At 44.2% G+C, this 13,659-nt stretch overlaps 1 protein-coding gene across 1 annotated transcript; it reads right to left on the reverse strand.

Moving 5' to 3' along the window:
- Window positions 1-4,367: 4,367 nt before the first annotated feature.
- On the reverse strand, window positions 4,368-10,563 carry fbxo33 (F-box protein 33; the record flags this gene model as incomplete). The annotated part of the gene is made up of 6 exons (XM_079286956.1): window positions 4,368-4,633; window positions 5,716-6,013; window positions 6,129-6,337; window positions 6,454-6,614; window positions 8,029-8,115; window positions 10,130-10,563. 6 exons carry the CDS (start codon window positions 10,561-10,563, stop codon window positions 4,368-4,370), a joined length of 1,455 nt encoding a protein of 484 aa, XP_079143082.1.
- Between the last annotated feature and the right edge of the window lie 3,096 nt (window positions 10,564-13,659).

Here is a 13,659-nt window from a genome sequence, read left to right on the forward strand (position 1 = left end):
ACAGCACTCGAAGGAGGTGGGGAGTGGGAAAGAATACTGGAGCAGCCTCCTGCCAGCGTGCGGGCACTTCAGATAGACTTGTGTCTGGGTTTAGGACCTGGTCTACGGTGGTCTTTGGCAGCTTAAAAATACATCAAGGGAGGAGAACAGCTCCAGTGCGTCCTACTGTTCATAGAGTGAGCTAGAGGCCTGAGCTAAGGGAACTTCCCCTCCTTTTGAAAACAGATTGTACCCTGAGAACTAACGAAAGATTTGTTTCCTGCTGCAGTAGAAGTGTTAAGACCCCCCCCCCCCCCTTTAAATATATACACACTTAACACGCACACAGTCACGCCATGTTACTCACACATTTCTACTGGGTACACTTTAGAGAGCTTACATGAAAACGTGCGCAGAAAACACAAGCACGCTTTACAGGAGAGATTAAAACGTGCGTGTGCTGAAAACCAGAGACACGGTCGCCTCAAACGCTGCTTCCCTAAAGAGTGAACCAAACAATCACAGCAACGAACGACTGAAGCAACGTGAAGCTATCACCCCGGTGGAGAGCAGAGAGACGGCTCAATGTTGAGCTCCAGACATTATTGAGAAGCCGATTCTCCACTGATGTAGTAGGAGTAGTCAACATGCTATGCCATACTGTCTCCCGCATATCATCAACGTCGTCTTTCTCTCTGCAGATTGTGAAATAGTTCGCAAATTGTCAAAAAAAACATTAACTCTCGATTAAGAATTTGCCCGGGAGCCTCCATACAGGAGGACATTTCCTCACCAGTGTATGAGAGTGGAATTCATGATAACAACACATCTCTTTATACCTCGTCCAATTGGGAGTATTCAAGTTTTTTTACGTTCTGCCCATAGTCTGAGGAAGAAACGCAGCCCCCTCACGAGGGGACTTCTAGTGGGGAGCCAATAACGGTTAAGAAGACGAGAAGCGGAGGAGGAAGCAGATGCGGTGGCTAGGGTGGGATTTGTAAAATCAGCTTGTTTAAAATAACTTGCTTGTAAAAAACATAATCCATTTGCTCAGCTCAGATGACCATCTAGTTTTAATGACTGGAGATTGTTTCCCTCTTTATCAGGTGATGCCTATACCAACACAAACAGCTTAAAGTCAAGCTCGAAAAAAGAAAAGAAAGAGACGAGGCAAAATCAGGAGGCAAGGAAGAAGAAAAGATAAAAAACCAAACACATTTCGGTCTGAATGCGTCCTGTTGGCATTGCTGGCCTCTGAGTGTTGGGAGTGAGCAGCTCTGTGTGCAGCCGCAGAAGGCCTTCAAAAGAACCTCCTGGTACCAGAGCGCATTAATCCTGAGACATGGACTAGAGACTCGTCTTAGCTAGACCATCGAGGTCCCTTCACAGATGAGCAAACATTTGGTAACCACAGGCCCACCGCTGGGACCCATTTGTTCGGAACCAAGCTAAGTGCTGGCCCACTCTGTAACTCAGGATCCGTATCGGTCCATGTGTAGTAAAAAAATAAATGAAAAAAATAAATAAATCTCTGGTCAACCTTGTAAACGACAGACCTGGATATGGACCTTCACAGTCTGCAATGCCATTGGCCCGACCCTCTAAAGCGCCACGGTGTGCAAAACAAGTGAGCGGATTTGGGAGAGTCGACAGCGTTTACTTCGGGAGGTTAGGTGCTCGGATTTCTTTTGGTGAAATCCCACTTCGGCTCTAGAAATGCTGTCAGGACCATTGAGCAGTCAGGACCCCGGCGCAGCAGATGTCACCACACCGGCCCAGCTATCGACTGGTCTCCCCGCGGTGGCCCCTGGCTTGAGTCCTGATCATGGCGTGCTTGTGCTTCCGCAGAGCCTGAATAACATTTCTTTCATATATTGGGGCGAATGAAATTAGGACAATAAAAGCGACTGTGATTCAACCGAAGTCGCGCCTTCACCCTGGTTAAAGGAAGCCTGAGGACCAAGCCAGCTGCACCGCCAGACGGGAGGAAGTCGTTTCACACCAGGAGATTGACTACATTCACTTCAGAAGGTAACGGGGCCCGGCAGGTCCTCCGTGGACAGCATGGACTCCCTTCACTCCGCAGCAGCAGCAGCTCTCTGCCCCCCTTATTGACTGAGATATAAAACATGTGCAACGAGCAGACAGCTTTTGCCAGTCTTTAGTCTTCATCAACCTTAATCTTTGAAAACAAATGTATGATTAAGTTTACTGATCCCCCAATCAACCGAGGTGGAGCGAGGGTCTATCAGATGGCATAATGAACAACATCATCAATAATAATAACAACAACAACTGTATCCATAAATCATGGGGCTGTTTCCAAGGCAACTGTGACTCGAGGGAAAAAAAATAAATAAAAAAATAAATAAAATAAAATAATATATATATATATATATATATATATATATATATATATATATATATCACACGAGCTGATTGTTTCACACACCCTACTCGACATCATCACCACCTCTCTCCTGGTCATAGTGATGTTAAAAGCCGACAGCAATACGCCAAAGGTTCACACCCAAGACCTTGTTGTGCTGTTGGTGCCACGTTTAAAAAAGGAAAAACAAAAACCCAGCCTTGGAACCTACGACTTCCTCGCGCATTTATTTATTCAGCCGCCGTGACTGCTGTGGCAAGATATGCTTCTGCCAGGTTTCTGAGGCATACAGAGCTATACAGCAGGTCACTGGCCAACAGAAAGGGACAGGGCGAGAGTTTAGTTACATTCAGTGCATCTTCTTCTTTTACCGGCTCTTTCGCGGGAAAGGTCTTACTCCAAAACAAGACATCCATCATGAGAGAAACATCTAGTTCCTGCCTACTGAATTGCTGGCATGGCTGCAACACCTGGGTTTGGTCTTTGTCATCTTTGAGGCTGTGCCTACAGAATACTGGTTGTGTTTGCATGGCCGCACCAGATGTTTAGTAAAGTAGTCAAAGAGATTCCTCTAGATATAAATATATATGACATTATAGAATGAAAACCGTTTTTTCCCTTAAGAATTAAGCAGGACTGTTTGAAGGGTTTTTCTTCTCAGAGCCCTTCACATTATATCGCACACTCCTGTTCTGTTCTTTGACATGATGACGTCACGTTTGAATACAAAAGGGCTCTGGAGCCAGCGATACCAGTCAGGAAGTCTCGACCTCCAAAGGTGAGCAAAGGCAGCTATATTCATTCTGAACATAGAAAGAAAAGATGCAACTCGGAGCTCCCTACAGATGTGTCGCACTGTGACGGGCTGATTCTGGAGTTGGGCTCTGAATGTCAGTCGGAAGACGCGGCTCCCCATTTACTCTACTAGCGAGGTTTCACCAAAGATCCACAAGTGGGCAGGGTGGGAAGTGTGGCGGCTGCAAGCATGTAACAATATTCTCCAAAACACCACCAGCAAGGAGCTCAAAACCCTCAATAAAACCATTCAAAAAGGATCAGAATATCAGAGTCATAGCACTGACATGGTCCATGCTGGTAAACAGCATTAAAACTGATTAGCACCCCGCCACAGTCAGCCACGTTACAGTGGAGATTCCCACCCTGCTGCCAAGGCTCTCCAGCTAGTGGACACGGTGACAAGAGGAGCAGCTGTGGTCGTGTTACCCAGGAAGTGATCGATTGGGTAAGTGTGCTAGAGTGGAGCCGACAGAAAGACCAACGCAGAGCAAAGGTTTCTAAAGAAAGCGATGTTCACAACTAAAGCCCCCCCCCCCCTTTAAATCCCACCGGCCCATCACTCAACCTGCCTGCTTGTCCTGTTCTAGCTGTGAGCAGGATAATTATATGTTTGTGTTTAAATACACACAAAGCCTATACAGGCAAGGGAACCACCACACGGGGGAAAACAAGGTTATACAGAGCAGGTTGAGTTGAGAAAAGAAAAGAAATCAAAGTTACATCATACAGAGGCTCTGGAGGTTATTACGGCGAAGGAGAGGACATGGAGCTCTGAATACTTGGCCATCAAGACCAGACCAGACTGGGCCACGCCAGACGAGAGGGCATTTGAAGCGGCCGAGTGACCCATTGTAGCAGTATTAAAATATCTAATTTGAAAAGGGATATTCTTCATTTGAAGTCATTTTCTAACTAGATAATCAGGAGGCAAAGCAAGAAAACAGGGAATCATTTGGAAAATGACTTGATTGTGAGCTAAAACCCCCGCGAAACAAACAAAAAAATAAAAGTAAAATAAAAACAATCAGCTCACCCCAGTTCACATAAATGTGAGTCATAGACTGTTTTAAGATCCAGTTTAGATTCTCACTTAGGTCTCCAGTTGGCCTGGGTCAGGGGTCTGAGTCGACTTGGACTTTGGTCGGTCTGGCCTGGTCTTGACACAGTTTGGGCTGTGACGCGCCGGACTTGCCATCCCTGCCTACATGCTGACGCTGAAGGCGTGCAGCTCGCGGTGGAAGTGCTGGGTGGGCTCGGATAAAACAAGGCTGGAATCCAGGCAGGGGTGCCAGACGCGGCCGAGGCCCAGGGAAACCTCCTTGACCAGGTTGTGGACCGGGTCGCCCTCCATGCACACCAACTGGTCCGGATCGAAGTCGACGCTCTCCTCTGAGACGGTCAGGACGCGGAGGCTGGAGCCACGCAGCCGGGAGATGGCCACCAAATTATGGGACCAAACCGTGTAACCTGCAGAGACAGAGAGAGCGGTGCTCAGGGAGGGTGGACTAATCTCACTAATCTTTAGGATTAACAATGAATGTGCAACACAGCTTTACACACAACATTGGATACAAACCATGACGTGATTTATGATGAGATACTGGTTGCATATTCAGTCATTATATTTTGATTCATTTATATTTTGCTGTAAATTTGAATATGTTTATATTTCTTGCACTGTGTTTGTTAAATGTCATGCACCCCCCGCCATGTCAAATTCCTTGTATGCGCAACATACCGTGGCAATAAACGGTTCTGATTCTGACTAAGGTTGCTTTCCCTTTCCCCATCTCACATAGTTGCCTGGGTGGAACTTTGACCTACTTCGAGACAAACACAGGGCCTGTAACCGGCAGGAATAATAACCACGATGTCTCGACCAGCTGGTGTTCAGCATTTGAAAACATGCACATCTCTTCATGTGTGATGTTAATGTGAAAGATGTCTCACATTGACAAACCCAAAGATTACAACCACCAAACTCTGACATCAGCAGGAAGCGGTTTTCAGTGAAAATAAACCCACATGTATGCTGCGTGCACCAGACAAACAGTCGGTGAATAACTCGGGAACACAGCATTTAGCGGTGGACAGCTCAATGGAGCTAAAAGGAGAGTTTCATCCATCAGCAGGTCACAAACATAACTTCAAATGAATGCTCATCTATCTCGGTCTACTGGATGTGTGAATGGACAACACCCAAAACACTTAACGTAGGTTAAACGTTGAGCCGAACATGATAGTGACCCTCATTATCTTCAGTTACCACATGTAGAATTAATGATGCTACTAAAAATAAGCACAGCAATTCTGTAATACTAGGTTTCAACAGCAGAACTGGAATGAAGGCATCGTAGTAGTTGGGTGATTTGAAGCAATTGATTATCAGATTTAAAGATGCTGTAGTTTCTCTTGGCTTCCGACCCATATTTAGATAATACATACACGACAACCATATGTGTATGCTATCACAAAGTTCACCCGGCACAGACCAGAATGAACTTAAAGTCCCATTACGGTACATCCCCGAAACAGCGAGCTGAACTCACCATGAATCACCAGTACAGCCAGCTTCGTACATCTCCATGACAAGAGGACCAGCGGGTCTTCGTTCCGATTGATGCTGAGGTCGGGGAAGTCGGGGTCGTCCCTCAGGAGCAGGAAGTGAGTCAGCGTTTTGTTGTACTGCTGAGAGATGAGCTCCAGTGTGCCGTCGGTCACCAGCGTGCTGTAACTGTCGAGGTGGAGGCGCTCCAGTGGTAGGCTGGGCTTTAGGACCCTGAGGAGCACCGAGCTGTTGACCTCCAGGGCCACGATGTACACCCGCAGGTTGGCGCTCACGCGAATCTGGGGAGGAGAGGTGACACTTGACAACAAACGGAGCAAGAGGCTGTCCTGGAATCATTCTTTCTGACTAGAGGGCGCCAACAAGACAGAAAAAGGGAGATACGCGCTGCATTACCAGTGCTTTCCAGTCGTCCTCTGTAGCGGTCCCTTCTAGCGGTTTGAATTCCAGGGCGGCGCCGTTGAGCAGCAAGGAGAGGCGATGCAGCGGCGTGCGAAGAGGAGATGCCAGCAGACCGCAAAGCTCAGATGTCAAATCGGCAAAATCCAGAGCCAACGAATGAAGGTTAGATAGACGATCCAACTCTGATGGTGAGATGAGGGGACCTGAGGGAAAGTCAGGAGAGGTTAGTTGTACGAAACATAATATACTGCCGTTCTGGATTTACACCAATATAATCAAATTGTACACACAGATCCAGAAGAACCACACCTACACATACCCAGCTGGTGGTCCAGTAAACTGAGGTGCTGCAGGGTCTCCGCTGAAGGGTTTGACAGGCAGGCTAAGGAGCAGGGAGTCACCAGACCCAGCATGAAGCTACAGGACAACCACCTCAGCTGTCGGCCGTTAGACAACACCTCCATGAACAACTGCTGGATTCTGCAGAGAGCACAGGGGAGGCACAGAGAGGGTGCAAGAGAATTAGCTTCAAGTCTCTTTACTAGCATAACATTTAAGACGCCATGAGAGCAAATCTAAGACAAACTTCTTCCCAGAAATAAACCGTATCTGTGTGGGGAAGGAAGATATTAGTTTGTGCTAAGAGAAAGATATGTAAGAGAACAACACTACGCTGACAGAACATTTCACCATATGAAACTCTTTGTGAGGAGCAAACAACAACAGACTCTTGTAATCTGACAAATTATATTTCAACACATTTTTTGTGGCTAATTTGAGGTTCACGAAAACAAGCTGGCATCATTCAGACCTGTTGTGAAGGTATGACTCGACGACGCGTTTCCATGTGCTGCCTCCCACCTCACTACCACTGAGCTGCAGAAAGAACACATGCTGGTTGCCATGAATGACAAATACTGGCATACCAAAAGGCCATTTTAATAGGCAGTGATCTGGATCAATGGGCTGTGCACCCCAAATTGAGTAATCTGACGCACATACAGGGTATTTATACATGATAGTGAAACATGAAGGAAGTAACACTACTCTCAACAAAGCGTATCGTCCCCAAGCTCATGCAGAGATAATCCTGATGACATCCACAAGGTTATTTTCTCAGATTTTGGAGATCTGCATCAACACAACTTCAGGTTTTTTCCAGTTGAGCAAATTAGAGCTCGAGAACCAGATCCAGAATCATGATTTAAAGGAAAGGATGGAAACACCATCAATATGTGAAACACAACATGGGCTAAAATTTCAAGGAATTATCTACGCACGAGTGCCACTGCTCCCCAGCCGAGCAGCACATCCGCTACCGAGGGTAAATATCCGCTTGACTACGACGACCGAAATGAAAACAAATATCTACCCCCATCCCCGTTGTTGATTAGCATGTTGGCCCACTGGATTATTTTAAGATAATTACAGCATTATTTGCAGTAAACAATCCCTCGCTTCAGAGACTGTGATCACCCGGTCTGCTGCACCTCAGTGGTCCACGCTACATTATTCATTCATACATCAGCCCAACAGTCTGTTGACAGAGAGTTGGTCACACACAGCGAGAGTGTTTAATGGTGTGTGCTGTGGCGATGCTGTGTGCCCGCTGACTGGATGAAGACAACCCGTCTTGTGAACATCTACCCATTCTGAAAGTATACCATCCTTCTGAAACTCCACACAACACACATAATAACTCTCCCACACAAACAGCCACTGAATATCAAAACAAGACAAGAAGTGGTGTTTTGGCCATTCGTGTTAGACGGTCAATCATGTACCGATATAAAGTATAATATATTTACAACACAAGTGAGCGCTCTACGGGCAGAAACTTTTACTGAATCCAAGCATTTCTTATTGAACCATGTGTTGCTCTACTCGGGCTTACTCATTGATCTTCTTGTCCCCCCTGTCCAGAAGTCCCTCCTGCTGGAGAACACAGGTGTCTCCATACAGACTCAGCTTCCGCAGGTTTCTAGAGAGAGAGAGAGCGAGAGAGAGAATGTTAGGAGTATGAAAAGGAAACAACCGCAACAGTGCATTTGGTTTTCACCGTGTGAGTCTGTGTCATTGAGCTGACGGACAGGTAACAGTTACCATGAACGCAGTACATCTAAAATACATTCAGAACAGACGGGTGGTTCTTATTTTGTGTTTAAATCCCATTCAAACCTGGGAAATAAAGTCAAACCTAATACATGACAGTTCTGCCTTTATCGAGAGTGGGTTATGAAGTTATGTTCTTCAAAACTAAGAATGGGTAAACATCAGTGTGTTGGTCATCACTGACACAACTGTGTCATAAAAGAAAGCATTATTCCCCATTACATTTTAGTAACAGAGAACCAAACCTAGCAGCACAATTATCTCAAATGGATGGTTTCACGGTCGCCTGTTTGCTCTGTCAATATTTGTTGAAGTTATTACTGGTGGAAGTTGTGCAGCTGGTTCAATCGCTTGAAGCGCATGAGAGGTGCTTGGGAATTTGTAACAGAAGAAACAGCAGCTCGAGGAGTAGTTTCACCATTTCCAATGCAAACACTTCGCTGCACTGCCATCTAGATCATATCCCGCTGCCCAAAATAGACGTCCAACAATCAAGCAGCAGACTATACGCCACAAGTCGATGCTTTGAAATGCAGTCCCACCCGACCGCCTGCATCCGTTTTGACGATGACGTTTGGAAGATCAACGATGTAGGTTGAGGGAAAAGATAATGAACACACACGTTGTGCATTATATTTGATGAAGCCCACTTCCTGCAAATGAACTGAGAGCTAAGCTTCAACAAAATGAAACCAACAGCAGGCTCATGTGCAGCTACTTAGTGTGGGAAAGCACTAGTTAAGGAACAATGAGTTATCTATCCCCATTATTTTGAACATGCACCAGTACCCCTGGAGTTGGACAGATGTTGGCTAAATGAAAAACTTGCTTTTTGTCACCTGATAACATGAGAGTTAAGTTAGATATGACAGCTGGCATCTGTCTTTATCATGGGTCAACTGGTTTGAGTTGATAGAAATGGTAACTATCAATGAAATAACATGATAAGCCAAGTATGGGACATTCTATTATGACACACTGCTAAAAATACTTTGAATTACTCAAACTAGTGTGCTGAATGTAACTGGGACACCAGCTAGTTACATCAGTCTGTGTTTGAATGGAACATATTGGAAACTGGTCAATGAGAAGAAGTCTGACAACAGAAAAGGTTTCAACGCCCTCAGCAGAAATAAGACACGAACAGTGGCTGGCTGCTATTTTCAGCACTACAAAGCACTGTAGAGAATAACAGAGAACGTGGGAGAAGGTATAACACAGAGATAGGTTCTGCACTGAAAATAGGAAGCTTAACGTTCAAAGGAACGTTATACTTCCACAGCAGAAATGAGCCAAGTGGCTCGAATGCATGTGTGCAGCACATCGATGGTCACATCTCACATTATGCAACGACATAGCAGAGCGAAATGCGTATCCACATACACTAAATATGTGTGTGTGTCAGTGCTGATATCAGCAGGTCGTGGCCAACAAAGCCTTCTCTAGCCACCACCACGGCTGCAGCATTGTATCTGCTGGTATGAAGACCCCAATGTGACGTAGAAAACACAACTGGCAACAAAAGACGCAGACGAGCGTTTAACTCGTCAATGAAGCCTACATCATACATACGCTGTATCATTATTTTACGTCTGTATACATATGATAAAGCAATACAATAATGATATATGAATAACGTATTCAGAGATATTAAGATAACGTTGGATGCTGACTCCAGCGCAAAGACACGACCCTATTACGTAACTCCTATTGGCAGGGGTTTGTTTATAGCTAACTAAGCTAGCTAGCTGCTAGCTTACTGCGACGCACCACAATACTACGAAATTACAAAAAAAAAAAGTAGAGTAGGGAGTCACGCAAAACCCTGAAATTTAATATAAACAAACGCTCAAAATGGGATTTTGGAGAAAATTTAACAATACCTGTTGTTGCGGATGCTGGAGAACACACACAGCACCTGGTCCAAGTAGGTGGCCATGGCGTCTCTCCATCGCTCGGAGAGCTGCGGGTCGCTGTCGGGCTGGTCCATCCTGGCGGACGATGGGTCGCTGTTCAGAGGACTCAGGTAGCCTCCCACCGGTGCGAGCTCCAGCTGCAGCTCCCGCACGAAGGAACCGAACTTACGCATGAGAAACTCCAGCTTCGGGGTCTCTTCGGAGCTGGAGCCGCCGCCGTTACAACCACCACCTATCCGCAGTTTGAGCTCGGTCCACAGCGCGGGGTAGAAGAGACACTCCCTCCATCGAGAGCACACGGCCGAGGCCCGCAGCTTGTCTCGGTCCGACAGAAAAGAGAAGATGTGGACGATAAGCTCGCTGGGCAAAGCCATGGCTCCGACACCCCCGCACAGAGCCATGGCGAGCTAAGAAAGCTGCTGTCCGAAAACAAACCAGCTATTAAACAAATGTTACAGCCGTGTTTTAAAAATGGGGGCTACAGCAGCGCTTCCTCCTCTCGGTGAAAACAAACCCGTTTTCTAGCTTTGCGTTCAATACTATCGGACCGTACCACTCTAGTTCAATGCACGAAAAGCAAAACAGCTCTCAGAAGTGTTACACAACATAACACATGTCATCATTTGTGTTTATTAAAATTAAGATTTTCTTTATTCACGCATGCTTTCGTGAAAATTCACCGTATTTGTAGTAATCGGTAATCGCATCGCCTCAAGTGAATGGTTTAGTCCTGAAGTTCTGTTATTTTTGCCATACCGCCGTGGTCCACGAGAGGGCGGTGCTTATTTTGGAATTGATTCAAAACCAAAACACAACCCCTCCAGTTCACACCCCACTCCAAACACAGATGACAGAGGGTGAACAAAACCAGACCACAACATAAATTTAAAGGGACTACAGATTTTACACAAATGATATGCCTCAAGGAAGTAATAGCAAGTAGTAGCCATATACTGTATATAACAAGGGTAGCAGCCGATATATTGTAGGGCTGTTGCACTGGAATGCACTTAAAAAGTATTCCTGTTATTTTGTCTATCTCACATCTGTGAAATCATACCTATAAACCTTCACTTCAACCTTTGTTAAATAAACCAACAATTTATTTAACAATGAATGGCATCCTTTCTGCCATTTGATTCATAACAATAACTTTAAATGGACAAAAAATCTGATAAGATAGATTGAATAAGATCATCCTTTATAAGTCAGGGATCAGACATTTGCAGTATTACAACAAGAGGCATCATTAAAAAACAAAGCAAGTATAATAAATCAGTAGTCAAACAGTAAAGATGGTATAAATCAATTGTTTGCTTGCCACTTTTTGGTACGTGCGGTTGGGAGCAGTGTTGTATCATTGTTGATTAATGTAATGCCATCGTGTAAACTGCTCCAGTAAAGGTGCAAAGGTTAAATTTGTCATGTGAGTGTGTCTGCACGTAACCTTTTAAGACATGTAAATCACAGTTTGACATTAATGTTCAATTTCTTCTGACAACATTATATGTTCCCCAAATGTTATTGATCAAAACACAACATCAGCTGTTGTAGATCAAACCTGTGAGGCTCTGGTCACGGTTCAGTTTCTCTACCCACAATGTGTGGTGTGGGATGGAATAGCAAAGACTGCAGTGGGTCCGTTCATTCAGTTGCAGTTATCATCACAAGATGGCAGTACAATGACTTATCACAGCAGCATCAAATTAATCAAATTCTCCTTAAAACCTTTCATCACTACTGGGCCCCTATCTCGTCCATTCTGAAAAAAAAGCCGTAATACTTTTCATGATAGCAGTGTTGTCACCACCCTCTCACCTTTCAGCCAATCACGAGCCCCGAGCAACTCTTTGCAAGCAAGTTCAACAACCACTTTAGCTCGTGTTAGCTGTTAGATTTCTGTTCTGGTTGATTTCTATGTTGGTGGAAACCATGGAGTTCAGCAGTCTGGAGCTTTCTTGTTAATACATTTCAGAATTGTGTGCATATTCATTTTTGTGTGTACAATGTAGAAAAACTGTAATACTTCAGAAATTGCATACAATGCACATACTAGCATGTGTAATATTGTTCAACATACTTTTGTGTGAATACACAGTAGTATACATCTTTTCGGACGCACTGTACTGTAATAACTAAGTTCCTCAGAGCCTCCATTCTGGTTGGAGACGCATAACCATGGTAACACGTGCCAACCTCATGTCACCAAACGAGGATTTGTGAGAATCATAAAGTCTGGACTAATTAAAAAATGTATCAGCCTAGTAAAGTGGAATCTTATTGACGTTACAGAGCTGTTGTCTGTTGTGAATGTTGCCGTCATTATCGCAGTGCATTGTGGGACACTAATGCTGGCCTAGTGTCCAGTTTTTGCATGCAGTAATATTTAACTGCTATTGATTTCAGACATAGCAAAAAATCTTTTTCTTTTTCTGTGAATGTCACCCAGTTTGTAATTCTGCAAATATATAAATATTGCAATACTTTCAACAGTGGGCCATCTGCTCAGTCACCATTGTGTTACCTTCTTTGTTGATGATGACTGAACAGACGTTTATTTGAATGAAAGTCGTAGAGATTCCCGCTTTAAACAATGCCAAAGTAATTCTGCTGTATATGAACACAGACAGTAATTAAAACCCTCCTTTATTTAGTTTAACAAGGCTGTATATGCTACTTAGAGGTGTAGGCCGGGGTGCTACACCTCTGTGGGTAGAGGATACCCTGCAGTCCATCTCGTTGGCACGCTGGTGCTGTGGCTGGCAGTCAGCGCACAGGAAGGCCCTCCTGTGTGGAGTTTACATGTTCTCCCCGTGTCAGCGTCAGTGGGTTCTATCCGGGCGATGGAGATTCTCCCACAATGTCAAGACATGTTAGGTTAACAGCGTTTATAAGTAAGTCTAAGATTCAATGATCCAGTGTATGTAAATACTTATTAATCCATAACTGACTTTAAAGACCATTGTAATACATGCAACCTAAAATGATTTATGAGAGGAAAGTTTACATCAACAGGGAAATTATTAAAATTATTTACAATTGGTGACACACTTCTGGTTTATTGCGCTTTATTTAAAAAAAAAAAAGTAAACATCAACAGCATTTTTGAAAGAGTGTGCTTCTGTATTCACAACATTAAATACACCAATTAAGCTCATGAAAAGGGTTTCTGTACAAATGAAAGAAAGCAAATAGTATTATATACCAGTTAAATAAAAGTGGAAACAATCATAATTTCTGCGTGAATCGAGCAGAAAAATCTTGTTCTTCAATGCAAAACGTTTTTCAGAGAAAAAGAAAAAAGTTAAATCAATGAAAATAAGCTGCCTTTTACAGTCACTGTGTTCCTTTTAATGGGCTAATACAAAGTTAACAGTATGGAACACTGTCTTCCTATCAATATTAAATTAGGATATGAAGCAATAACAGAGATTATCCGAGCAAAGGAGAATACAGATGAGAATACTATTGACATTAAAATACGACAATGCAAATAA

This window comes from Melanostigma gelatinosum (assembly GCF_949748355.1).
Source record: "Melanostigma gelatinosum genome assembly, chromosome: 16".
Lineage (NCBI taxonomy): Eukaryota > Metazoa > Chordata > Actinopteri > Perciformes > Zoarcidae > Melanostigma > Melanostigma gelatinosum.